The sequence below is a fragment of the Semicossyphus pulcher genome, unplaced genomic scaffold (genome assembly GCF_022749685.1).
Source record: "Semicossyphus pulcher isolate SPU_LCO1_2020_fin unplaced genomic scaffold, fSemPul1.0.p SCAF_11, whole genome shotgun sequence".
Classification (NCBI taxonomy): Eukaryota; Metazoa; Chordata; class Actinopteri; order Labriformes; family Labridae; genus Semicossyphus; species Semicossyphus pulcher.
The window spans coordinates 8,167,565-8,192,417 of NW_027211615.1; the positions used below are offsets into that span (position 1 = coordinate 8,167,565).

General features: G+C 42.3%; 1 protein-coding gene across 2 annotated transcripts; it reads left to right on the plus strand.

Annotated features, from left to right (window-relative positions):
* Positions 1–11: 11 nt before the first annotated feature.
* cpsf2 (cleavage and polyadenylation specific factor 2) lies at positions 12–11,447 on the plus strand. 2 transcript variants are annotated; one of them, XM_069687316.1, is made up of 15 exons: positions 12–133; positions 437–603; positions 691–850; positions 944–1,049; positions 1,140–1,269; positions 1,375–1,490; positions 1,747–1,934; positions 2,078–2,368; positions 2,525–2,625; positions 2,940–3,143; positions 3,241–3,393; positions 5,993–6,215; positions 6,415–6,729; positions 7,357–7,491; positions 10,981–11,447. In XM_069687316.1, exons 2-15 carry the CDS (start codon positions 455–457, stop codon positions 11,071–11,073), a joined length of 2,364 nt encoding a protein of 787 aa, XP_069543417.1. In that variant the 5' UTR covers positions 12–133; positions 437–454; the 3' UTR covers positions 11,074–11,447. The 2 variants fall into 2 exon arrangements, with proteins under 2 accessions (XP_069543417.1, XP_069543418.1); XM_069687317.1 differs by lacking the exon at positions 12–133 and adding an exon at positions 284–363.
* Positions 11,448–24,853: the final 13,406 nt, after the last annotated feature.

The following is a 24,853-nucleotide window of genomic DNA, read 5'->3' on the forward strand; positions in this document are numbered from 1 at the left end:
AGCGTCGTGTCTGCTCGTCTTGTGTGTGTTCAAAGGCGCTAGCCAAAATTTCTTAATGTTGGAATTATAGAAATCTAACTTATTGTGTTTCTGTTTCCAACGGGAGAAAATTTATATTATCGCATATTTAATGGTATGTCGCACATGCCTAGCTGTAGCTAGCAACCAAACTGTGTTTACGTATAATTTATCTGCTGCTCGACTAGCCAGCCACTTATTACTCAGGCCGAACCTTATGCAATTTTAGCATTTTTCAATACTGTTCAATTTACATTCGAACCAAGTTTATGTTTGTTGATTTAATTGAATGAGTTTTGTGCTCAGTTGTCATCTAACTCATATAGAGCCACACAACTTAAAGAGGTGATATTGGTTTGTTTTTATTATGTTGGTTGCGTTGTTCTCATTATAACAATACATTGTGTCTTACTTTCAGCGTGAAATCTGAATAAACATGACGTCCATTATTAAACTGACAGCCGTGTCAGGGGTTCAGGAGGAGTCGGCCCTCTGCTACCTGCTGCAGGTGGATGAATTCCGCTTCCTGCTGGACTGTGGCTGGGATGAGAACTTCTCAATGGACATCATCGATGCTATGAAACGGTAATTATTGTATCCATATCCTGATTACACCTGTTGTCTTTATGTTCTATGAATTATAGGTGTGTGATTTCCATTTTCCCCCTGCAGATATGTTCATCAGGTGGATGCTGTCCTCCTCTCCCACCCTGACCCCATGCACTTGGGAGCCCTGCCGTATGCTGTGGGGAAACTGGGACTAAACTGTACTATCTATGCTACAATTCCTGTCTACAAGATGGGTCAGATGTTCATGTACGATCTATATCAGGTAAGAAATGTCATGAATGTAAAGTCATGATGAGTCAGAGCTTAACTGCACATTTAGCCATACTTTCTTAATAATTTCCTTCTCTCCATTTAGTCTCGAGATAACAGTGAAGATTTCACACTCTTCACCCTTGATGATGTGGACTGTGCTTTTGATAAAATCCAGCAGCTGAAATACTCTCAGATTGTCAATCTGAAAGGTAAGTTAGTTGTAGACTCTTATAGGTCAAGAGGAGTCATCATTGTTTATGTACCACAAGGTGTTTAATGCATTTATTTTTGCCAAACAGGAAAAGGGCATGGTCTTTCCATCACGCCGCTACCAGCTGGTCACATGATCGGAGGTACTATTTGGAAAATAGTGAAGGACGGGGAGGAGGAAATTGTTTATGCCGTGGACTTCAACCACAAGAGAGAGATGTGAGCACAGACAAAATAATTATTTAAAATAGAATATATTTTTTATTCTAGATTTTTTTCAGGCTGGTCAAAAATGATCTTTTATTCTCTGTTTTTCTACTCTAGTCACCTCAACGGCTGCACGTTGGAGAGCATTAGTCGCCCTTCCTTACTTATCACAGACTCCTTCAATGCTGCATATGTGCAGCCACGTCGTAAACAAAGAGATGAGATGCTGCTTAGTAAGTAATCTTTTACAAGACTCTACTGCATGCATTTTATAGTGTTTTATTAAATTGAATCATGAACCATTTTAAGATATATTGTTTTATATAGTTATCATTTTATAATGTGTTTCAGTGGTCTAACAAATGAAAGATACAATCCTCATTTACACTTAAACAAACATCTTCTTGATCTTTACCGATATTTCAAGCTGAATCGACATTTTTAAAAAATTCTCTTTATTCTAATAATCTTATATTTTTGTACTCCCAGCCAATGTGATGGAGACCCTGCGAGGTGACGGTAATGTCCTTATCGCCGTGGATACAGCTGGGCGTGTGCTGGAGCTGGCTCAGCTCCTGGACCAGATTTGGAGGACAAGGGATGCTGGCCTGGGAGTTTACCCACTCGCTCTGCTCAACAATGTCAGCTATAATGTGGTCGAGTTCTCCAAGTCTCAGGTATCAATCATGGATTTTCTCACTTCATCCAATTGATGTGCTTAATAACTTATCTTGTTAACACTAGTGCACAGACTTAGCAAATTCTATCACAGTATACGCTTTTCAACAGTCGTAATTGTTAATCCTGTGTCTTTCTGCAGGTGGAGTGGATGAGTGATAAGCTCATGAGGTGTTTTGAAGACAGGAGAAACAACCCCTTCCAGTTCCGTCACTTGACGCTCTGCCACAGTCTGGCTGACCTGGCCCGCGTGCCCAGCCCCAAAGTGGTGCTCTGCAGCCAGCCAGATCTCGAGTCCGGCTTTTCCAGAGAACTCTTCATCCAATGGTGCCAAGATGCCAAAAACTCAGTCATCCTCACCTACCGCACAACACCTGGAACACTGGCCCGATACCTCATCAACAACCCCGGAGAGAAGATGCTGTTTCTGGAGGTGAGACCTGCTTTTTCCCTTGAATGTGATTCGAGTTGAGGAGCTGTTTTCATGTGTCTCTTAGCCCATGGGAGGCTCATGTCTCTCACATTATGTACCAGCTAAGGTAACAACAAAGACGTCATTAGCACCATATCCATCTTTTCCTCTTGACAGGTGAAGAAAAGAGTGAAGCTCGAAGGCAAGGAGCTGGAAGAATACGTTGAAAAGGATAAAATAAAGAAAGAAGCCGCTAAAAAGCTGGAACAAGCAAAAGAGTGAGTTGCAGCAGAAACATGCACGGGGTGACTGCATGCTTTTGGGCTCGATGTCTCTTTTTGATGATGTTTTATGACTGTTACACGCACAAAACATTTAATTCATATGATTTCACGGTCTAACAGCTAAAACAGCAAATTCTGTAAAAAGCCGACTTAAATGCAAATCACGGTCCACACTGCACATTTAAAACAGGCTATTTAAATGTTAATCTGTAAATGGGAGATAAGTCATGACACTAAAAGACAACATTTATATGCCGCAGCTTTTGTCTGCTTTTGGAAGAATTAATTTTCATTTTGTGCGCTCGCAGGGTGGATGTAGACTCGAGCGACGAGAGCGACATGGACGATGATCTCGATCAGCCAGCTGCAGTGAAAACCAAACACCACGACCTGATGATGAAAGCTGAGGGGAGCCGCAAAGGCAGTTTCTTCAAACAAGCCAAAAAGTCTTACCCCATGTTCCCCACGCATGAGGAGAGAATCAAATGGGACGAGTACGGGGAGATCATCAGGTACTGCAATATTTAAACGCATAAATATTTGATTACTGAAAGAAACTACACTCATGGAGCAGTGCCAACAATTAACCGTTTTTTTGGTCTTTCACAGGCTGGAAGAGTTTCTGGTTCCTGAACTGCAAGCCACAGAGGAGGAGAAAAACAAACTGGAAGCCGGGTTGACCAATGGCGATGAGCCTATGGACCAGGATCTGTCTGTTGTTCCCACTAAATGCATCTCCAGCATAGAAAATCTTGAAATCAGGTTAGTGATCCTTCAAGTTTGCAATGTTCCCGTCTCCCTTATTAACTTCCGTTAGAGCAGATCAGTGGCCACAGTACAATTTTGTGTTGGATTGCCTCCAGGTGTAAATATTGTGAGGCTAATATAAGCTGTGTCCCAATCCTGGGGCTCCTGCCTCTGAAGACCGTATCAGACAGAGCGTGTTTTAGCAGCTATGGGCGGCTTTTTTATTGTTGCTTTCAATGAGAGGGACGCTTTTGAGGAAACACTCTGAGTGACTCGAGTTGAAAAAGCTTCAACTCAAAGCTGAAAAGCGTCATTGCCGTTTTTTCTCATTGTCCAGTCAGTTGAATGGAGAGGCAGGCCTTCTGTGGGGATGACGACCTTGAGTGGTCGCCGTGATCTTCCCTCTTTTTGAGGGTCTCATTTACCCACACAGATCTCTGTTTCTGAGTTTAATGTATTTGGTAACAGCCTCTCAACCTCCATCAAAGCCAGAGCAAGTGCCCGTCGCCTGTCCATTTTTTACCAAGATATAACTAATCTATTGAACACAAAGTTAGGTATTATAGCTAACCACAATAAATGGCAACAGTAACGGTTAGATTGACAGCTAATGATTTGGTGGTTGCCTTAACAACAGAAAAAGGCAGCGCGGTGCGCCTCGTGTTTTACAGCCTGCAAAACGCGTTCTGGATATCCAACTACCTCACCGACAGGCCACAGTACGTCAGGCTGAAGGACACCACGTCTGACACTGTGGTCAGCAGCACTGGAGCCCCCCAGGGCACAGTGCTGGCCCCTCTTCTCTTCACCCTGTACACCTCGGACTTCTGTCACAACTCAGAGCTGTGTCACATACAGAAGTACGCCGATGACACAGCCATCGTTGGATGCATCAGGGACGACAGAGAGGAGGAGTATCGGAGTCTGGTGGGGGACTTTGCTGCTTGGTGCCGCACAAACCACCTAGAGCTCAACACCTCTAAGACAAAGGAGCTGGTCATAGACTTTGGGAGGTCCAGACCGAAGCCGAGACCAGTCCTACTAGAGGGAGCTGAGGTGGAGAGTGTGGACTCCTACAAATACCTCGGGCTGTGTCTGGACAACAAACTGGACTGGTCAACACACACCAGCCACCTGTACGGGAAGACACAAGGCAGGATGTACTTCCTAAGGAGACTGCGGTCTTTTAACATCTGCAGCAAACTGCTGCGGATGTTTTACCAGTCTGTGGTTGCCAGTGTCCTCTTTTACACTGTAGTGTGCTGGGGAGGCAGCACATCCAAGAAGGACACATCCAGACTGGATAAACTGATCAGGCGAGCCGGCTCTGTGATCGGCATGAAGCTGGACCCTCTGGTGACGGTGGCAGAGACAAGGACACTAAACAAATTGTTGGACATTATGGACAATGCCAGCCACCCTCTGCACACCGTCATCAGCAACCAGAGGAGCCTGGTCAGTGAGAGACTGCTCCTTCCAAAGTGCAGGACTAACCGACTGAAGAACTCCTTTGTCCCTCATGCCATCAGGCTGTACAACTCCTCACTTAGGGGGAGGAGGTAACAGGGACAGACTCTCTCACTAGCGGTAGCCACTAATTCAGCTCACAAAGTTAATAGTAGTTAACTTCTTTTATTCAATAGTAATATCTATTTATTTCTCAAAGGGTCATATGTGCAATAAAAATCTGTCAATGTGCAATAATCTCTCACCACAGTGCAATAACCTAATTTAGTTTAATTGAACTATTACCCACTGTTTACTTGTACATTTTCTAAGAGTGTATATTTTATATATTTTGTTATCTAATTTTGTACTTTTTTATATATATATATATATATATATATATATATATATATATTTATATATATATATATTTATATATATATATATATATATATATATATATCGATAGATATATATATATATATATCGATAGATATATATATTTTGATCTTTATTTTTTACCCTCTGTGTGCTGAGTCATCCCAAAGGGATCAATAAAGTTGAGTCTAAGTCTAAGTCTAAGTCTAAGTCTGTCTGAAGGCTGTCACATTTCAAAGGCTTCTTCAGATGCGGCTGATAAATGCGTCCTCCTTTACCATGGTCACAAAAGATCCACCAGGTGCATCCTTCGCGGCCCAGTGTATCCCAATATTCATTGCGTGCCAATTCAAACGAGATGGCCGAAGAATAAACTTTTAAATGTAAAAGTTTTGGTTTCAACTCAATCGAATAGCTGCGTTACACATGTTTAAAAAAACGAAAGGAGCCTTGAAACAAATTATCTTTGAAATAATAGGTTACACGACGTTAGTTATGCTAGCTAGTTAGCCCCCTAGCTACCTGTTGCTAGGCGACAGGAGCAACGTTTGGTGACGCAAAGGGTAAGGGCGGGAGCAGCTGGTGACGCAAACAGGAAATCATCCGTAGACCAGACCGTCTCATTTCAGTTTTGCTTTAACGGCCTACCCGGGCTATGAGTGGCGCATCCTCTGTAGACCGCCTCCTTCAAAGGCTGCAGCCTTTGGATTGGGACACAGCTATAGTGTCCTATGTTTGACAGATCAGCGTCAGTTAAAAGCTTTATCATCCCGTCTTCTTTCCTCCACAGAGCGAGGGTGTCGTACATTGACTACGAAGGTCGCTCTGATGGCGACTCCATCAAGAAGATTATTAATCAGATGAAGCCCAGACAGCTGGTGATTGTTCACGGGCCGCCAGAAGCCAGCCTGGACCTGGCTGAGTCCTGCAGGGCCTTCAGCAAGGACATCAAAGTGTACACCCCCAAACTGCAGGAGACTGTGGACGCCACCAGTGAAACACACATCTACCAGGTCAGCATCCGTTGTAATGTGGTCGTCTCTTTTAAATGACACAACAGTAAAGCGTAGAGTTTTGTCAGGTAATTGTTCTGCTTTTTACAACCCCTTGGCTACTGAGCTCCAAGGTTAATGTCTTTAGAAAGGGCTAAATAAAAGCCATCCTCCATGACAGGCCTGTGTCTTCATCTCATCTCATTTTCTCTCTGCAAAGGTGCGGTTGAAAGACTCCCTGGTGAGCTCCCTGCAGTTCTGCAAGGCCAAAGACACGGAGCTGGCCTGGATCGACGGCGTGCTGGACATGCGCGTGGTGAAGGTGGACATGGGCGTGATGCTGGAGGAGGGTGCCAAAGAGGAGGTGGAGGAAGGCGACCTGGCCATGGAGGTTGCACCAGATCTCGGGATAGATCACAGCGCTGCGGCGGCGGCAGCTCAGCGCACCATGAAGAACCTGTTCGGGGAGGATGAGAAGGAGGTGTCTGAGGAGAGTGACGTCATTCCTACGCTGGAGCCTCTGCCTCCACACGAGGTCAGATGGGGGACACTGTCATTACATTATTTCAGATTCGGTCAGATTCCCCCCACCTTGCTCGAAATAATAATCTGTGTCTGACATTTTTTGTCCTCCAAAAAATCTACTAATTTATAAACCCTATAATAATATCTTCCTGATTGTAAACCCAGACTGAACCCTGTGAATATGCAAAAACTTTCTTTTCAAGAGTTTAAGTAGCAGCAAGATGTCCCCCACTTGACTCAGTAGCACATCTCAGTGTAAGCATGCTAATGGCTTTAACTTTGACATCACACTTGTGTAAACTGCAGATTAGACCGTGATTAGCTCCCACGCTAGTTGCAACGACACAAATCATGCTAATGCACACATGCTTTTAATGCAGATTCAAGGTGAGTAGGAGAAACGTCCCTCCTGCAGCACATTAATGTGAACACAGCTGTCTAGTGTCAAACTCTGCACATACATCATTCTGCCCAGTGACTGTCAGACAGCCAATGCTAGCGGACAAGAAAGTCTTGTTTTCACGTCTGAAGACGCCACAGTTTTGAATGCGTTCTGGCCAGTATGTGTCCACAAGGGCGTACAAGCAATCAAGACATCACTCAGTGTGACCGGCGCTCTCTTCCACTCTCCCTCCAGATTCCAGGGCATCAGTCGGTGTTCATCAACGAGCCCCGCCTGTCTGACTTCAAGCAGGTCCTGCTGAGAGAGGGCATCCAGGCCGAGTTTGTGGGAGGAGTTCTGGTGTGTAACAACATGGTGGCCGTGCGCAGGGTGAGTGTCCTTCCCACAGGTGCAGCAAGCATGTTATCCATCAGCTCCCTGCAACGCTAGTCACAACTTGCACTGAAAAAGGGGAAAGAGGCCGGCGCAGGGGCATATGGCTCAGGCTTTTTTTCCATCCAAACCACTTAACAGAAATATTTAATGGAAAATACAAGAATGTGAAGTAAAATGACCTGTACTTAACCTTTTAAAAGAATAAAGTAGAGTCTTATTGGCCTAATGGTCTTATCTGCCTAAAATGCAGAATCAGGTATTGGCGAGTATGCCAATCAATGTACCAATCGAACACCACAACAAAGTGTCCCCCCAAAAATCTATTTGTATGACAATAACAAACAACACAGTGTGGAGCTAGCAGAGAATGCATTATTGATTTAATTGGACCAGTATTCGGAGGGGTACTGTACATCAGCCAACACTCAATTAAAGGTATTGGAGCATCTCTAGAATTAAAGTAGCAATTCGCCCCTGGAAAAAGCCGCTGTCAGTCAAAGCTGGTGTTCTCTGTAATCGATGGAAGCAATAATATTTAAAATTGGTGCCATAGCTGTGGAGAAGTTGTACAAACAGCTCGTGGTTTCTCCCATTCTACATTCCTACAACACCCAGTGTGCATTGCACCCCTCCTTCTGAAAGGAACGGCCCAGCGAGAGACACTGGAGTGAAATACTGCCATTTGCTGCAGACAATGGCTCAGAGCGGTACAGAATCCGAAATACGACGAGAATATACCGGTGGCTCATCTAAAAAATCTTCAGGTCTGCAGTCTACATTTCAAACATCATGACATGACATCGGAGGCGGGCGTCCTAGATTGAGGAAGTGTAGTTTAGTGAGCTCCCTGGCCTCCGCCAGATCACGCGTTTTATGTAGTCTGGTGGAGGCTTTCCAGGGCCCATTGGCACAGAGTTAAATAGCTTTTTTTCTTTCTACCAAAATGGCATTAGCTCCCTTTTATAACATGATAGGACTGAGGTTGAAAATCGGCGAACTGGCCCTTTAATTGTCCACCCAAAATGTCTCCAACAAATCAAACTTCAAAGGCTTTTGGCTCATCTCATAAAACACATCCTCTCACATCTCCTGTCTGAAGCCTTTATAAACTAGTGTACCTTCCAACGCCTCAGGAAGAACTTGAAGACAATGATTTATCAGTGCAACAAAAAGGTACAGAAAGAATACATTTTCAGTAGAGTATTTATTGCCTTAGTCGTGACGAATGTTCCCATAAGACATGCTAAACCTGTAAACATATTTAAGCATTCTGTTGCTGTTTGATGATGGATTGTGCATCCTGAGCAGTCGGTGCTGTTCACTGCAGTAAGAAACACTGCAGCTTAGTGTGGAAACACAGGCAGAGGCAGCACACGCTGTAGACTGTTATATTAAAGTCCTTTTATGTGTGGTATTGGCTGTGAACCAATTTGCTTGTGAGCACTTGTGCATCAGTTCAGTGGTGTTTACAGTGCATCATACTTAAGTTACTGCAGCTTGATGACTGATATGCACAACAGTAAGAAGTGATCACTAACAAAGTCAGATTATGTGCATTATATGCTTATGTCAGAATCACGTCGGGGTCCTGTTCACCCTGTCGGGGTTCCATTCCGCTATATCAGCCTACTCACTATACATTATCCCGCGTATTACACGGCTATTTACTTACGAAGTCAATTATTTGACACATTATATTGATTTAGAAATTATTTTATTAATTTTTAAAATGATTATATTTCCTTTTAAAAATAGTCCGTTACACTCACAGTGAGAGCTGCATCCAATGGTTAACTCTGTAGCCTACTTAAGCTAACCGAGCTAATATTACTCTCATTAAAATGAGCTAACCTAGCTGTTATTACTCACATTAAAAACGAGCAAACCTAGCCTAGCCTAAATGGAAACATTTCCTCTGATGGTGAAGTAAGAGATGTTGATTTTGACCGCATGAGTCAGCGCAGCACCTGAATGAGGTGTTCCTGTCGTCACTGTCAGTCTGTTGACGTTTTCTTTGCCATTCACCGTCTTTAAACACCGCCGTATCCCCGTACTGTGTCCCGTTTAATGTTTACTTCATGTGCCGACTTCAGTTTTGTAGCTCTCTCCGTCGTAGCCTTCAGTTTTTGAATCGTTTAACCTTTGTTTCTCTACGCAGTTTTCACTTCACTTTTTTCCCCTCTGTAAACAGACCGACGTCAAAGTTACCGGACTTATTTCGGCGGATTGATATGATTACAGTTCATCTGATTCTGACATTAGAGCCGCATCCCTAGTGTAATTTACCAATCAGAATCAAGTATTTAACACAGCCGTGTAATAAATTACATTAAACGATTTATTTTATTCTCCAAAGACGACTGTAATGGGTCGGAATATCACAAAACCTATTTACTTAAAAGTGATTTATTTCTATTTAAAGCTGAAAAGTACAAGTTTGAAAGGACAACTTTGGTCCTGTACAGTTTAAAATAGGCCTATTCAAAAACTTTTTAGAAGAGCCATATTTAGAGCAGTGAAGTGCCAAGGGGCAGAACATTTAGTTCTTACATTTAAATCTGTCAACAATGCACCGTTTTAATCTTAGAAGAGAAGTAGGTTGTTTTTAATAAGCACAATGTTGCATTTAATATCTTTTTGACTCCACTCAAACCCCTCTGCTTGAACAGCCTGGGTCAAATAAGCAACTTTAATATGCATTTCTGTGTTTAATAACAAACATAGCTAACAAATGGGCTAAATAGCCTGCTGATAAAATGATTATCCTTTGATATTCAAACAATGTACTCGCAAATGAACTCATGATAGCTCTGTATAATTTGTGTCTTACGTCTCTTATTGTAAGAAATAATAAATGATAAAAGAACCAGACTGAGGTTGTCATGGACAGATTTGATTCAGAAGCTGCCAATTGAACAGGTCTTATTTAGAGGTTTATTACTGACACCATATGAAACAAGTTTTCTGTTCTTGACACAAACTGAAACATGAAACGCAAAGATAAACAAACACAGCTCCCCTAAGTGGGATAAAAAACCCCAGTGGCACCGGAGCACATCTCACTTCAGAAGAAACACACAGAAAAAGTATCACAGGCAGAACTTCAACCTAAAGTAAAGGGAAAAGTAGAATTGAGCCAGGACACCAACAACAGAATGCATAATTGACAAGAACTTAAAATAGGCGCAACCCAGAAAATGAAATCAAAGAGACGTGGGACTTTTGAAGGAGTGTGTGCTCGTGTGTGTGTGTGACTGTGTGTGCTATTTAAAATCTTGGAAGTGGATCGCTTCATTAGACATTTAAATCCCAAATCTGTGAAGGTCTGTGGGAAACAAATGAGGTTCCTTTATTTTAGAGGTCGGCAGCGAGTTGTACAAGACTCCTACATCAATGTTAGAGGTGAAAAAATGTTATACAAAGTGTAAATGAGTGTTATAAATGGACCTGTATGACCCCTGCATCTTTGTACTCTTTGTCCAGACTGAAACCGGACGCATCGGGCTGGAAGGCTGCCTGTGTGACGACTACTATAAGATCCGGGAGCTGCTGTATCAGCAGTACGCCGTGGTATAGCAGCAGCAGCAGCAGCAGCAGGAGGAGGAGGAGGAGGAGGAGGAGGACACGCTGCAGAAGAGCAAACCACGGCATTATAGAGACAATCCTGCAAGAGGACTTAACCCAGAAGAGAGTGTTACACACCTCATGGGCAGCTCCGGCTGTTTCCCTGCAAACCTTGTTGTGCATTTTCCCTTTTGTAGTTTTTCTTCCAGGAAACATTTTTTTATTGTTAGTTTACCTCCATTATGTGAGAGCAAGATGCTTTCATCGAACTGAACTCTCTGTTTAAACAATCGTGAACTACTCCTGAAACTCCTCACAGTGTACAGAAACATCCTGAATGACGTGTTTCCCTCCGATTCTGTCATTAAAACCAGTCTTTTTTCAAATATGCATCTCTGTTAAAGGTTTGTCTCAGATGTCCACAGACAGAGCTTGCTTTAAACTTCACTACTTTTAGATTATTGTAAAAAGTTGGCATCAAAATCTTGGTCCGATCCTTTTGTGCTTGCATAAAGTTTGGCACCATACAAAGGCAGAAAATATTTATTTTAAAGAAATCAGAATATCCTAGTTTTTACTTTTTGGCTGAAGTTAAAGTGGTAATCTTGAAGATCTCAGTTTCGTTCTCTTTGGCGGCACGTATAGAGATAAACAGTAATTGCAGGAGCACTCTTCCCAGATATCCAGACAGTGTTGCATGTGTGACGTCCAGAGTTGGCTCCGGTTGTAACTCCTGATTTTCCTGGCTGATGGTCGCTTTCCTTTTGTAGACTGTCTGCCTTCATCTGAGCGTTGTTTCTTTTTCTTTGGATTTTCACTTATTTTGAAGTTGTATCTGTCGTCAGCGATCTGCAGAGACCGAAAAAGCAGCCACTTAGCTCCGCCTACCCTCTCTGACAGACCAACCACTGCTGGCTGATGGAAAACTCATGACTAACTTTTAATTTACCTTAATTCAACTCTCCCTGTCTGACATATCCTGCAAAAATGTCATGTCTCAGTCCAAACTGAGATGATAAAATCATCAAAGTAGGAATGCACCACTTATTTCTGAGACTCAATAGTTCCGTTTGCAACACGTAAACTATGTGAATTGGTGGAAGTCCCCTTTTTAACGCTTATGCAATTAATTTGCAGTATTTTGTAATGTAAAAAATTTGATATTCTTTTAACTAATCACATTGAAAAGTATAAATTTGGTACCAAAACAAAACTCCTTTTTTGTTGCATGTGCTGTTTGTTTATCACCACGCAGCGTTTACTCTCTACTAGGTCAACTAGTTACTGCAGTAACACCAGATGGAGACATTCTTCAGCTGATTCAAACCGGCCTCTGAATACCCGTATCAAGTCTGGCCATGCAGCAGGACCATCAGTAATACAGCGGTGAGATGACACTGTCCCTGCAGTGATAACTGGGACTGTAAATTACTCAGCCTGACATGTATGGAGCCAGCTCGAATTAACATCCTTCACTTTATATTTTAGGCAACTGTCTCTGGCAGCAACAAAAAAACCTGTTTACCTCCCTGGCTGTTTGTGACAGGGGTAAAAAAAAAAATGAAACGCTTCAGCAGTTTGTTTTCTTATCTTTTTCCGGCACACATGGATATACAGCCTCACCTCCGCCGTGCTCCACTGAGGTCTAACGGCTGTATTAGAAAGTTGGGTGATAAGCGAGGATGTTGCCGGCGGTTGTGGATGGAGGTGAGGTGTCATTGCCGGAGCGATGTGTCCGCTGCAGCGGTGGTGGCACATTGACTCGGCTGATTACGTTTGCAGCGTTGTGTGAATCCCCGGGGTAGATCCTTAACACAGGCAGCTGCCGAATGCTACTTTTACACCAATACACCCCCCCACCCCCATTTTCCCTGCCTCCTCACAACTCCTCTTCATCATCCCAAACTCTCCAACATCACATGTGCATCAGACTCCTCCTACACTGATACCCTGTTGAGCAATCATAAGAGGGTGCACACACACACAGGAGTAGGAGAGTGTGTGTATGTAGGGGGGTGATCATCATGCACATGGTTGGAGGAGTTAGACTTGAGCACGGATGGCTGGCTGACGTGCCGGCCTGTTTTTATAGTTGCATAACATACAGTTTTGCACTTTAGAAACATTAAAATTTAAATGCTCTTTTTTAATCCGTGGCTCATACACACACACGCACGCACGCGGACGCACACACACAAAAAACTTTCATGTTCATAAATGATGCCTTTATTTATCTCTCTTTTTTCTCCCCTCCCTCCTGAACCTCAGTAACCTGTGACACACACAAGCTGAGTGAGAGATAGAGAGTGAGAGTGGAGAGGAGCAGGAGCAGGAGGAGAGAGGAGCTCTTCTGTGCCACGGAGCATGCCAGCCCTGCCCAGTCACTGCTTTTCATTTTGATAATTGACCGCGAACGCCAGAAATGTCCATCAGCTAATCCTCTTAGCTTTCATAATGCTGACTCTGTCACAGAAGCCCCTGTTTTAATGTAACGAGCAGCTAAGCCCAGAGCGTAGGGCAGAGTCGCCCTGGGGCACCGAGGCAGCTCTGCCCCCTGGAGGCCGGCGAGAGATTTGCGCTGAACTCAACAAGTGCCCTGCCAATCTGTCAGACCGATTTATGTCTAAGCATAAATCCACAACCTGGCTGCGGGGTGAGCACCCCTCGCTCTGCCTCTCATACTGTACTCATTGGCACGCAGCTGCACTTTAAAAGCATCTTGGTGGTGTGTTTCCATTCATCTGTGTGGATTGGAGGATGAATGAGTTTAATCCCTTTTGAATTCCCGGTCTACTCACTAAGCAGACCACTTAATGCCAATGACATCAATGTAATAATGTGAAAAGGGGACGGATTTCTATGAAACCTCACAATATTCAAACATAGCATAAGGCACAAAAATCCCATGATCAGCGCTTGTCACTCCCAAATGGACATCACGTGGAAATGGCTGGAGCTTTATTACAGTTGTTGTACAAGATTAAGAACAGGTTTTAAAAGAATACAAAGCAGGCATCTGACATAATGGCAGTTATAGATATTTATTTGTCATGAATACATTCCTGAACATTCCCATTATCAAGCTTTTAATTCAACCTTGTGACAAAATACAAAAATTAAATGAAATAGTTGAACAGCCACCACCTTTGGCAATCAGTTAAGTATATTATTGCTTTTATACAACAGATATACAAGCAGCAAATAGTAAACAGTAATAATCAACAGCAGATTAATTTTTGCTCCACCAACTCAACTAGCTCCACAACTTAACTGAAGCTGGACTTTTGTTGCCAAGCAACCCAAACATTCTCCTGCACTCTGTGTCTCCAGGTTACCACAGATCAGCTGTTTTTTATCATGGACATTTATCTGTATGTTTTAATTTATCATCAACCAGTGAAATAAGAGTCTGCTGTGTGATTCAGAGGCACCAGCCTGATCAATTAGACATTAATTACAGAGTCAGCTGTAATGTTAATCAACTGTATTCAGAACACCTGGCTGAGGCGGAGTGATACACTGAGTGAAAAGTCCCAGTGATGTTGTACTGTATATCAGCACTCATGGAATGCCTCTTGTCCAATCAGGACAAGGTTGGTTGGTTGGAAATAACTGTTGTATAAATGCTAGATAAAATCAAATATATATTATTATGTTTAACATGTTTGATACATTTTAAATAAGTGCGAATTCAAGGCTATGTGTGCGAACGGTCCGAGATCAGAATAGTTTTTACTCTGGTTACCATTCTGTAGATGTGAACACTTTAAAACAGTCAATCTTAAAAAAAGAAAAAAGTTATCTTAAATGATTATTGTGGCACTTGTTTTGAGTGATACTAATTTTTGGAACACTTTGAGTTGTAGTAATTTGGTTACAGTTAGTTACATTAACTTCTTTAGTCTAAGAAGTGCGGTAGCTAGCGGTAGCTCTGATTGTTGTAAGGGTGGCAGCTGCAATGGCGATCATGATGGTGCATTAAAATACATAAAAATATTTGTATATAATATTAACAGAAATTAAATTCAATGTAATGAGGTGTGTCTTATTTGTCCCAGTGAGTGTTAACATCTGACATTGATTTGAGGACACTGGGTCACATGAAATAGAAGCTATTGAAAAAAACATTTTCTATATAAAAAATATTAATGTAAAATATTAGCCAAAAAACTCATTCCATGGGATGGCTAATAAATCATAAATGTGCAGAGAGAGGGACATTTCAGAAAGCTCTAGCATTTCTAGTGAGTTCTGGAATCAGTCAAAGAGGAGCTGTCATACAAACATGCCCACACATCCACAGTTTGTGCATTTATTGCTAACTACCTAAAACGTGAATTAAAAAACATTATTCAGCTGTGGAAAGGTGTGTGTGGACTATTCTCGGAACAATCAAACATGATAAAACATCTTAATTTGTAAGCTTTACTAGGGTTGCGAGGGTTTTTTTTACTGAGAGAATCAGCTGGCTGTTTTCCCTTATGCTAGTCCTTATGCTAAGCTAAACTCCTGACTCTTACTTCCTTGTTAGCACACCGGTAAGATATTCCTAAAAGTCACAGTTCTTAAAAAATCTGCTTGTGTAAAGCTTTTATGACATTCTGAGAAGCACGCTGAACTGTTTGTTCCCCTTTCCGTTTCAGTCTCTTCATTTACCTCCCAACTTCACACATCTTAATTCTCCTCTCAGCCCTTGCTTGCCTTTTCCTCCATCTCTATGTGTCGTCCCTGTGTTCCAGCATCTTCCCACTCTTGAAGATACACTTTAAAAGGCCGTGTTGAGCAGGAATCCTGAATTACACCATTACAAAGGTGATCCTCTTATGCAAACTGCTCCACACACCCATCCACAAAGCGGGAACGCTCGTGAGCACAAATCCACGAAGGCACAGGCTGCCAGATTATCCGCCGTCCACAATGGTGCAGCTGCCATTTTTTCCTTTTTGATGGAACAATGCGTTTTGTTGGGCGCATTCATGGCTGGGACTGATCCCTGCTGGCTCTCTGGCAGAGACATGTGGATGACTTAGCGATCATGTGTATCTGAGTGGATATTTAGGACAGATCACATGAGATTGTTTTGCTTGGCTTGTGTACAAACAGGACATTCTTCTCCTCCCGGAGCAAAACAAACCTGACCGTTTGGTTGTCCGTAACTCGAGGCCCTGCAGGCAATAGGATCAGGGAACACGTTCTTTGATGAGGGCAGTATCAGCCTCTTAGCAAACTGCATTCAGGCTGACATGTGGTTCCAGCCAGTCAGCAAAATGCAACCTGGCTGGCCTGCTCTTTCCGCTCAGCACATCAGAGGTAACCGGCCTTATCTGACGTGACACGGCTGACACTGCCTTGAGAGCTGTGAGGAGACCCTGCCGATGATTAATTCAAGCTCAGGAAACATGATGAGGATTAGCTCTCTGTGTGTTTACCCCTGCAGACGTCTCTCCTTAACTCAGGACAAGTCTGTGGCATGACAAGGGGCTGTGTAATAAGGCTGAATCATCTGCAGAGAATGATGGCGATGTGAAAAATAGTCGAGGCCAGACCGAGGAGTGTGAATCCAGAGGAGTGACTCAGCACTACGACTGTTTATCTTCGTGCAGTTCAGTTTAGATGCCAGCACTCTGAGTGGTGGCCTGCAGACCTCGGTCAAACAGAACGTCCAAATTATTCTGCTTGCTTTAACACGGCATCGCTCGATATCAGCGAGCTTCATCAGACAACTGATAGTGTCAAATCAAAGGGAAGATCTAAGACGAGATTTAAGTTTTAAAAAAAGATGAGAGTTGACTTTTCTGAAACTCGGCTGCCTAAGAAATACATGTGGTGGCTGTTGCTCGGAAGATATAGTGAGTTGTCCACTAATTGGTCGGTTGTTAGATCCTAATCCAGTCCAAATTTTTATTTGTGTTTTGGCAAGATACTGAACTCCAAATTGCTCCCAAAGGCTGTGCCCTTAGTGTGTGTGTGTTAGAAATGAGTGTATGCAAGCAGCAACCTCCGGGACTGAAAAGTGAAGCCAATGGAAGTGCCAAAAATTACAATTCCTTGATTGGCCACTTGGGGCTGATTCCAGAAGCAAGTCAGTCTCCAGTAGGCCCCATATTAAAATCGCTAGTTTAAAGCAGAAAGACATTTTAACAGCCTAGTCCAAAAAATGTTTTTGCTCATTATAACTCATTTACCCATTAAAGACAACTGCAAAGGTGTAAAATGTTAATGTAACTCACCCATTTAAATTATATAAAGACCACGACCACTCATGTTTTAAGACATAAAATGCTCTGCTTGAAATAATAAATTGTGTCTGATATGTTTTTCTGCTTTTACCTTGTAAAAATCCTCCCAAGGCATCTCCTCCGTCTCCCTCATTAAAATTCCTGAATCTGCATAGGCCCCGCCCACTATGCAAATTTTCAACCGGCCCCTGCGACACAAAAAACAAAACACCTCTCCACCATCGTTTAGCGGCAACTTGTTGAAACTTAGCTAGCTTGAACTGTAGTAATAAGTAGTAGTAACGTTAACGTTAGTAGCAACATGGCAGATGACGGTTACAGCTGGCTCACTTATCGCCAAGGTGGTTGCCATAGATTGCACACGGTACACTAGAGTTTAAAAGCAGACAGGTCCAGCCATGGAGATGACTGCTTATGTTGTCCCTGATATGTCTTGTGGCTCATGAAACACACCACATTGAGCTATTTACAAGGTTAAACACTTGATTTTCACTGGAGGGAGCCTTTAAAGCTTAAAGTTAGGCATAGTTAGATGCGTTGCAGCTTTGAGCGACCGTTAGGAGCTGCTAGCTGTTAGCTAGGTGCCATCTCAGCTAATCCAAGTCACTAATCTTAACTTCTCGGCTGTGAATGGGCCTTTTTTGGAATTTTTTTCTGTCAACATCGGACGTGCCTTGCTGTGCTGCCAATTGTACCAACACACCGACCAAGAAGTCTTTGCTCCAGCTTTTATGGTGAGTGAACTTTTAATATTATTTTATTCATATGCTAGCATTGTTAGCAGGTATTGGTGATTGCACTCACCATACCTGGCTCATTAGCTAGTTAAGTGTTTCTCACACATTGATATATTTGGGGTAGTCCATGCATATAATTTCAAATGTTTTTGGCTTTTTCCCGCACAGAAGACAGCTCGCTGTTGGCCTGAGATACCGGACACTCCACAGTGATTTCACTACGTTACCAGCTCTCTTAGCTCTCTTACTAATAACTAGCTAATAAATACACAACTCCGTCAGTTACCACCAAAAATAGAATTTTATTCTGTCATGAACATTGTAATTAACGAGCCTATTAGCCAACTAATACATTAACCATTGTCATAGACTGTATAGTATTGATAACATTACCAACAGCTCCACTCTTTCTTCCAATATGGTCACTTCTGGCGCCAAAAACAAGACACACTGCTCAACTTTAAATCAACTGGCCAAGTTTCAATCCAGAGCCTTACTTACCCTCTGGGCAAAACATTAGCTACTAACCTTCTATTTTCCCAAATGCACAGTTTATGTATTAGTTTGTGTTAACTTTATAAAGCCGACATGTACAGTACGTAATGAATATGCACCATGTAAGCACAAGATAAACAGACTAGACTAAACTAATAAACTAGATTAACTTGGTATCCCCTCTACAACACCAGCCTCTAGATTATGTAATAACGCAGATGTCACCATAAGACCCGTGTCACTACAGTTTGGCTGTGCTGCAGTAGTACTAGAAAAAAATGTGCAATTAATCTAACCATCACAAACACCACATGTTGATCCTAGATCTTTTGGACCCCCAGAGTTTTCTGGACTGAAATAGTTGAATCATTAGTTCCCTCGCTCTATCCTCAGGTCAACTGATTAAACTGAAGCCAGCGCCAATTACTGATGAAGGCCTTCAGATGATTTATTTTGTTTGAGGGGAACACGTTTGATTTCCGAATCACTTTAATGGTAGTTATGCAGTTACTTGAAAGAGCAAACCACTTAGAGTTAGCTTAGCAAGACTTTTGACTTAACCTGAATGCAGGTTTAGTTGCTTATGAAGTTGCTTGGGCTCTCCTTAAAGGAGCAGTTCTCCCCTGGAAAAAGCCACTGTCAGTCAAAGCTGGTGTTCTCTGTAATCGATAGAAGCAATAATATTTGAAATTGTCGTCATAGCTGTGGAGAAAGTTGTACAAACAGCTCGTGGTTTCTCCCATTCTACATTCCTACAACACCCAGCGTGCATTGTGCCCCTTTCTCTGAAAGGAAGGGCCCAGCAAAGACACCGGAGTGAAATACTACCGTTTGAGCTGAAGGCAATGGCCCAGAGCGGTACAGAATCAGAAATACTTTGAAAATATACCGGTGGTTCACCAAAAAATCTTCAGGTCTGCAGTCTACATTTCAAACCTTTAAACGAGACATGACATCTGAGGCGGGAGTCTTAGATTGAGGAAGTGTAGTTTAGCAAGCTCCCTGGCCTCCGCCAGATTACGCGTTTTACATAGTCTGGAGAAGCGGATAGCATCCTCCAAAGGCACAGAGCAAAAAAAATGTTCTACCATAATGGCATTAGCTCCCCATAATAGCATGATAAGACTGAGGTTGAAAACCAGCAAACTGGCCCTTTAAGTCTTACAGGGGCACCCCACTGATTTATCACTGCACTCACACTACAAGTCAAAAGTTTGGACACACTTTCCCATTCACTTGTATGAGAAAAAGTGTCCAAACTTTTGACTGGTAGTGTACATTCAATTGAGGAAATTACAATAGAGAGAGATTTAAAATGAAAGATAAAATTTAAGTGGCCAAAACTGACTGGATCCTGGACCAATGACTGAATAAATGGACGACGCGTCATCTGCTCTAATTGTACCAAAGTGAAGTCAAAATAGCCCCCGTGACGAGCAGAACAGCTTCTTGTGTTGGTCTGAAGCAGACGTTCACATATGTAAACTTCAGTGACTGTAGTGATTGTTTTAGTTACGTCTCCTCTCGCCGTTCGTCCTCTACTCTGCTAATCCGGAACTGATCGGCTGCAGGAGCTGTCAACAGAGCTGTCAATCATCATTTTTACAGCATCAAATAACTAATTAAAAATAAACTTGTCAGAAAAATGAACATTTGGACGTAAATCAGCATGATAAGAACTAACTATAATGACAGAAACCATGTTTGAGAAAAATGTATTTGACGTGTATTTTGATTTTATAGTTTGACTCATGTCCCATCTGTTAACATGGAGGAGGCGGGCTTTATGACCTATACTGCAGCCAGTCAGCAGGGGGCGCTAGAGAGGGTTTGGCTTCACTTTTAGGGAGCTGTCATGTCATCAATCTTTTTATACAGTCTATGGTTTAGACGCTCCATGTCTGAGAAAAATTCTACCCCCAAATTCGTGACACGCAACCTGAAATAACACAATAAAAATATCACTGATATTTTCTCCGACTTTTAAAATCCCCCCTCAGAGCCACAGAAGAAATCATACCAGAGTTTCACAAGAACAACAAGTTATCTGATCTTCATGTGAAAAGTTGTTGTAGTGCTACTTCTACCAAACATTTCTGATGACTTTTCCATCAAAAATCACGTTCCTGTCCTCGTGCCTGCTTATGAATAATACCACTATGACATTAACAACTCCTACTCATCCTCCTACTACACAGCGCCTATAACTTTTGTGTCCAGTATGGAGGTGTGAACAAATCACACAGCAGGGAAATCTACCGGCTCATTGACTTTAATGCACACCCCTCCACCTCCAGCTCCCAGTGAATGAAGAGAAAGAACTCACCCTCACTTGCCCTCTGTTTTCAGATTCCTGCTGGCTGCATTAATACAGACTTCACAGCCTTGTCTCTAAGACTCTGATGGTATCTTCCCAGAATGAATGGACTCCATGTTTCTGCTGGCATAACCTCTGTGGTCAGCCTGAAAGGGATTCTCCACTGTTCTCTGCAAGGGGAAAAGGTTGCTCTTAGCCTGCCTACCCTTCCCTTTTTCTTCTCTGCAGACAAAAGAATAATGAAGTTATTTGTGTGCAGCTCATTACAAAGGGGTAAGTCTCTCTCAGATATAGTCTTTTTCCTCCAGCCTGTCCGTTGTTATGCAGCAGAGCAGCCCGAACAGTGAAAAACCTTCATCCAATTTCACACAGTCCTGCTGCTCATGCTGAAATGAATCAAACCATTCCAAGAAGTCAAATGGGTGTCTTGTTTCCCGGGGATGAAGGTGATGTTTTTATTGAGGAAATGCAGTTTGTAGGAGTGAAGTAAGACAGGTGAAAAACTATGAAGCTTTGGTGGAACTGTTAATGGAGTTGGTCGCCAGAATAATGAAAGAACTAACAGCTTGGGGAACAATTAGCATAATAAGTGTTGGGATATTTCATTGTAAGTGTTGAAGAGGAAGTTCTTTCCAAGCAGAAGTATATTTATTCATATTAGGTCCACATTAGCACATTAGCATTCATCATGTCAAGGGAACACCCTGCACTATCACGAATCCAACTCAACAGCACAAGCTAGGCTAGAGCTTTAAAACACTCTTCCCCTTGAACCAGTCGCTGGACTTTCAGATCTTAAAGGGATAGTTCAGGTTTTTTGAAGGAGGGTTGTATGAGGTACTTATCAATAGTGGCGAAAGTACATGGTACTCCTGACCCCGTCTGCAGTGGTAAATAGCTTAGCTTCTGTGTAGGAAGTCTGGCCAGCTTCTCCTAACAGGGGCCGTGCTGACTGTTATCTCCTGTACTTAGTACACTTACTTTTGATAAGTACATCATACAATCCCACTTCAAAAAACTCAAACTACCACTTTAAATCAAGACCCGCCCGAAAGTTTTTCTCTAGAGCCCGACCGATATATCAGTCAACCAATATAATGAGCCGATATAGGCCTATCAAAGATATATCGGAATCAGGGTATATGTTATCTAACACACCCCAATAAACTTTTTTAAAGAACATCCAATGTAGAAATTAAAGTTTGGGGAGATTTACAAACAATATAAACATGTATTTCATGTTTACAATCCTCTCAGCAGCACATGTAGCAGAGCAAGAATCAGTTGACAATGTTTAAAAGTTATTTGTTCAAGAGAGAAGCCTTCTGAGTACCTTTAATTTATCATATTGGGGTAAAATCATCAAGTGTTTTGTTTCATCCTGCTTAAGAATTCTTTATTGGCTGATGTATTGGTAATGAGTGATTTTCCCCTCTGATATCAGTATCAGTATTAATACCAATATTTCATGGGGTGCCAGTTTAGCTCAGTGGTTAAGACACGTGTCCCATTTACAGAGGCGCAGGCCTTGGCGCAGCGGCCTCTGTTTCAAGCCCGACCCTCGGCCCTTTCCCACATATCCAACTCTATCCACTGTCCTACCCATTAAAGACAAAAAAATAATAAATATATTTAAATCTAATTACCATTAGGCTCTCTCAATGGAAATTCACAGTCCCCCTCAGCAGCCTCAAATATTATAACTGGAGTGAGTGACTAATCTCTGACACTGTCTCAAACCCCCCCAAACAAACAAGATAAGCAAAACAGAGTTAGCATCTGTAGCATGTCTAATGTCACGGGTTACGTGATATAAAGAAGTGTCCATCACATTTTGTCCACCCAAGAGCTTCTAAATTAACAGACCAAATATTTAAAGTTCCCATGAAGTCAAAATAGATATTATGTTTTTTTTCACTGATTTTCACCGACAGTCGCCGACAGCAGACGCTTGTGTCTGGAGTTTTCCTGGAAAACTTTTAAAATAACAATGACTCATCCTGCAATTGTGGGTTTAAAAGCCCGCTTTTTTTGCGTTCAACAAAATGCTTTTTTAAATTTTTATATCCCTTGACCTAGCTACTAATTACACAGTGTGTTTGTGTTTGAATGGTCCCACATTCAGGTCTATTGCCTGCGTTAAATGACACTCAATACCTGCTACAAGTCCCTCCCTAGCTTCCTAATTTTTGGGGGGGCTTTTTGTCTTATTTGATTGGACAGCAGAAGAGAGACAGGAAATGTGGGGAGGAGTGAGTGGGAGATGACATGCACCAAATGATCGGAAGGCCGGGAGTCGAGCCTGTGATCAGTGCGTCAAGGACTGTGACCTCTTTACTTGGTACCAACTGAGCTAAACCAGCGCCCCAGCTTCCTGATTTTAATAGAAAGACAAAATATGCAGATAAAAAACACTCTGATAGCCGTTTGAATGGGAAATGTAAGCACACGCAATAAGAAACCACCTGATGTACTCCACTCTGGCTCATATAATGTGCATTAAAAGTTTTTTTTTGCAGGATACAGAAATATTTCACTATCAGCAGGAATGAAAGACACATAAATCAACAATTTACGGGTTTCTGGAGCACGTTAACTTGTTTTTCTTTTAGATACAATACAGACGACACTGTATGAATGATAATATTGGGTACTGATGTTGGCTGTCCGGGGTTGACTGAGTTGCCTCGCGTTGTCGACAGCTGTACGAGTAATTTTTCATGTCCTGGAAGATGAAGAGAGAGCAAGAGATGGCTGCTGCCTCCAGAATACACAGATTAGACTCTATGTCGCTCCTCTCCGCCCTGTTTACTCTTCACACCTGAGCAGGCATACAAATAAACCTGCAGTGCTGCCACAGAATGCTCAACACTCGTGATTAATATTTTATTTTCTCCTGCAGCTGACTGAGGAGCTTATGCAAGGAGTAAAATCAGCAGGTCTCCGGAGACATTTCCTGTGCGTGTGCATGTAGACCGAGCTTGTACTGTACTGTCAGTACCAGCCGTTGGCTAAAATGGGCTCAGCAAAAGTTGGCAGATCGAGGGGAAAAACGGTTCAGAGCGTTTCTCTCTCCATCTGTTTACTTGCTTCAGATAATGGGTAAAATATTACCGACAATGCCAGCAGTGCGTTAATGGACGGTGTCACACTTGCTTCTTTGGCTCGGTGTCACCTTGTCATCTCTATCTGCCACAAACACACGTCAGCAGAATCAGCCCCACTTATACACGGGATATCCCAGCTCTGTGTAGCTACTGTGAAAGGACATACTGTATTCCATCTGCCCTTTTCTCCCTTTGTACCATCTGAACACACAAACACAGGATTTAAAGCTACACTCAGAGTTATATCGCAGGTTTTCACAAATATTAATTTAATTTCAAGCTCTCAAAGGCTTAAACTTTTAGATGCACTGTCTTTGTTGATCTGAACTTATAAGAGACAAGACATGATGTGAAAACAAGATTCTTTTAGCACAGGTCCTCCAACTTATAAAAACAACTCCAGCTTATAGAAACAAACAAATACAACATTTGTAGCTGCCGTCCGTCTGTCCATAGTTACAATTTCATTCAGCAGACGCTTATGTCCAAAGCTATCTAAAATCTATCTGCCCGTCCATCCGTCCCTCCATCTATCTATCCATCTATCTATCTATCTATCTATCTATCTATCTATCTATCTGCCTGTCCGTCCAACTATCTATCTATCTATCTATCTATCTATCTATCTGCCCGTCCGTTGGTCTGCCCGTCCGTCCAACTATCTATCTATCTATCTATCTATCTATCTATCTATGTATCTATTTATCTATCTATCTATCTGCCCGTCCCTTGGTCCGCCAGTCCGTCCAACTATCTACCTATCTATCTATCTATCTTTATCACAACAAACACTAGCAGGTGGCAATCATCAGTGTAGCTACAGTCTAGTTATTCAGCTTAGTTCTGAACATGATGACATAATGACATGATCAAGACAATCCATATAAAATGTATTGT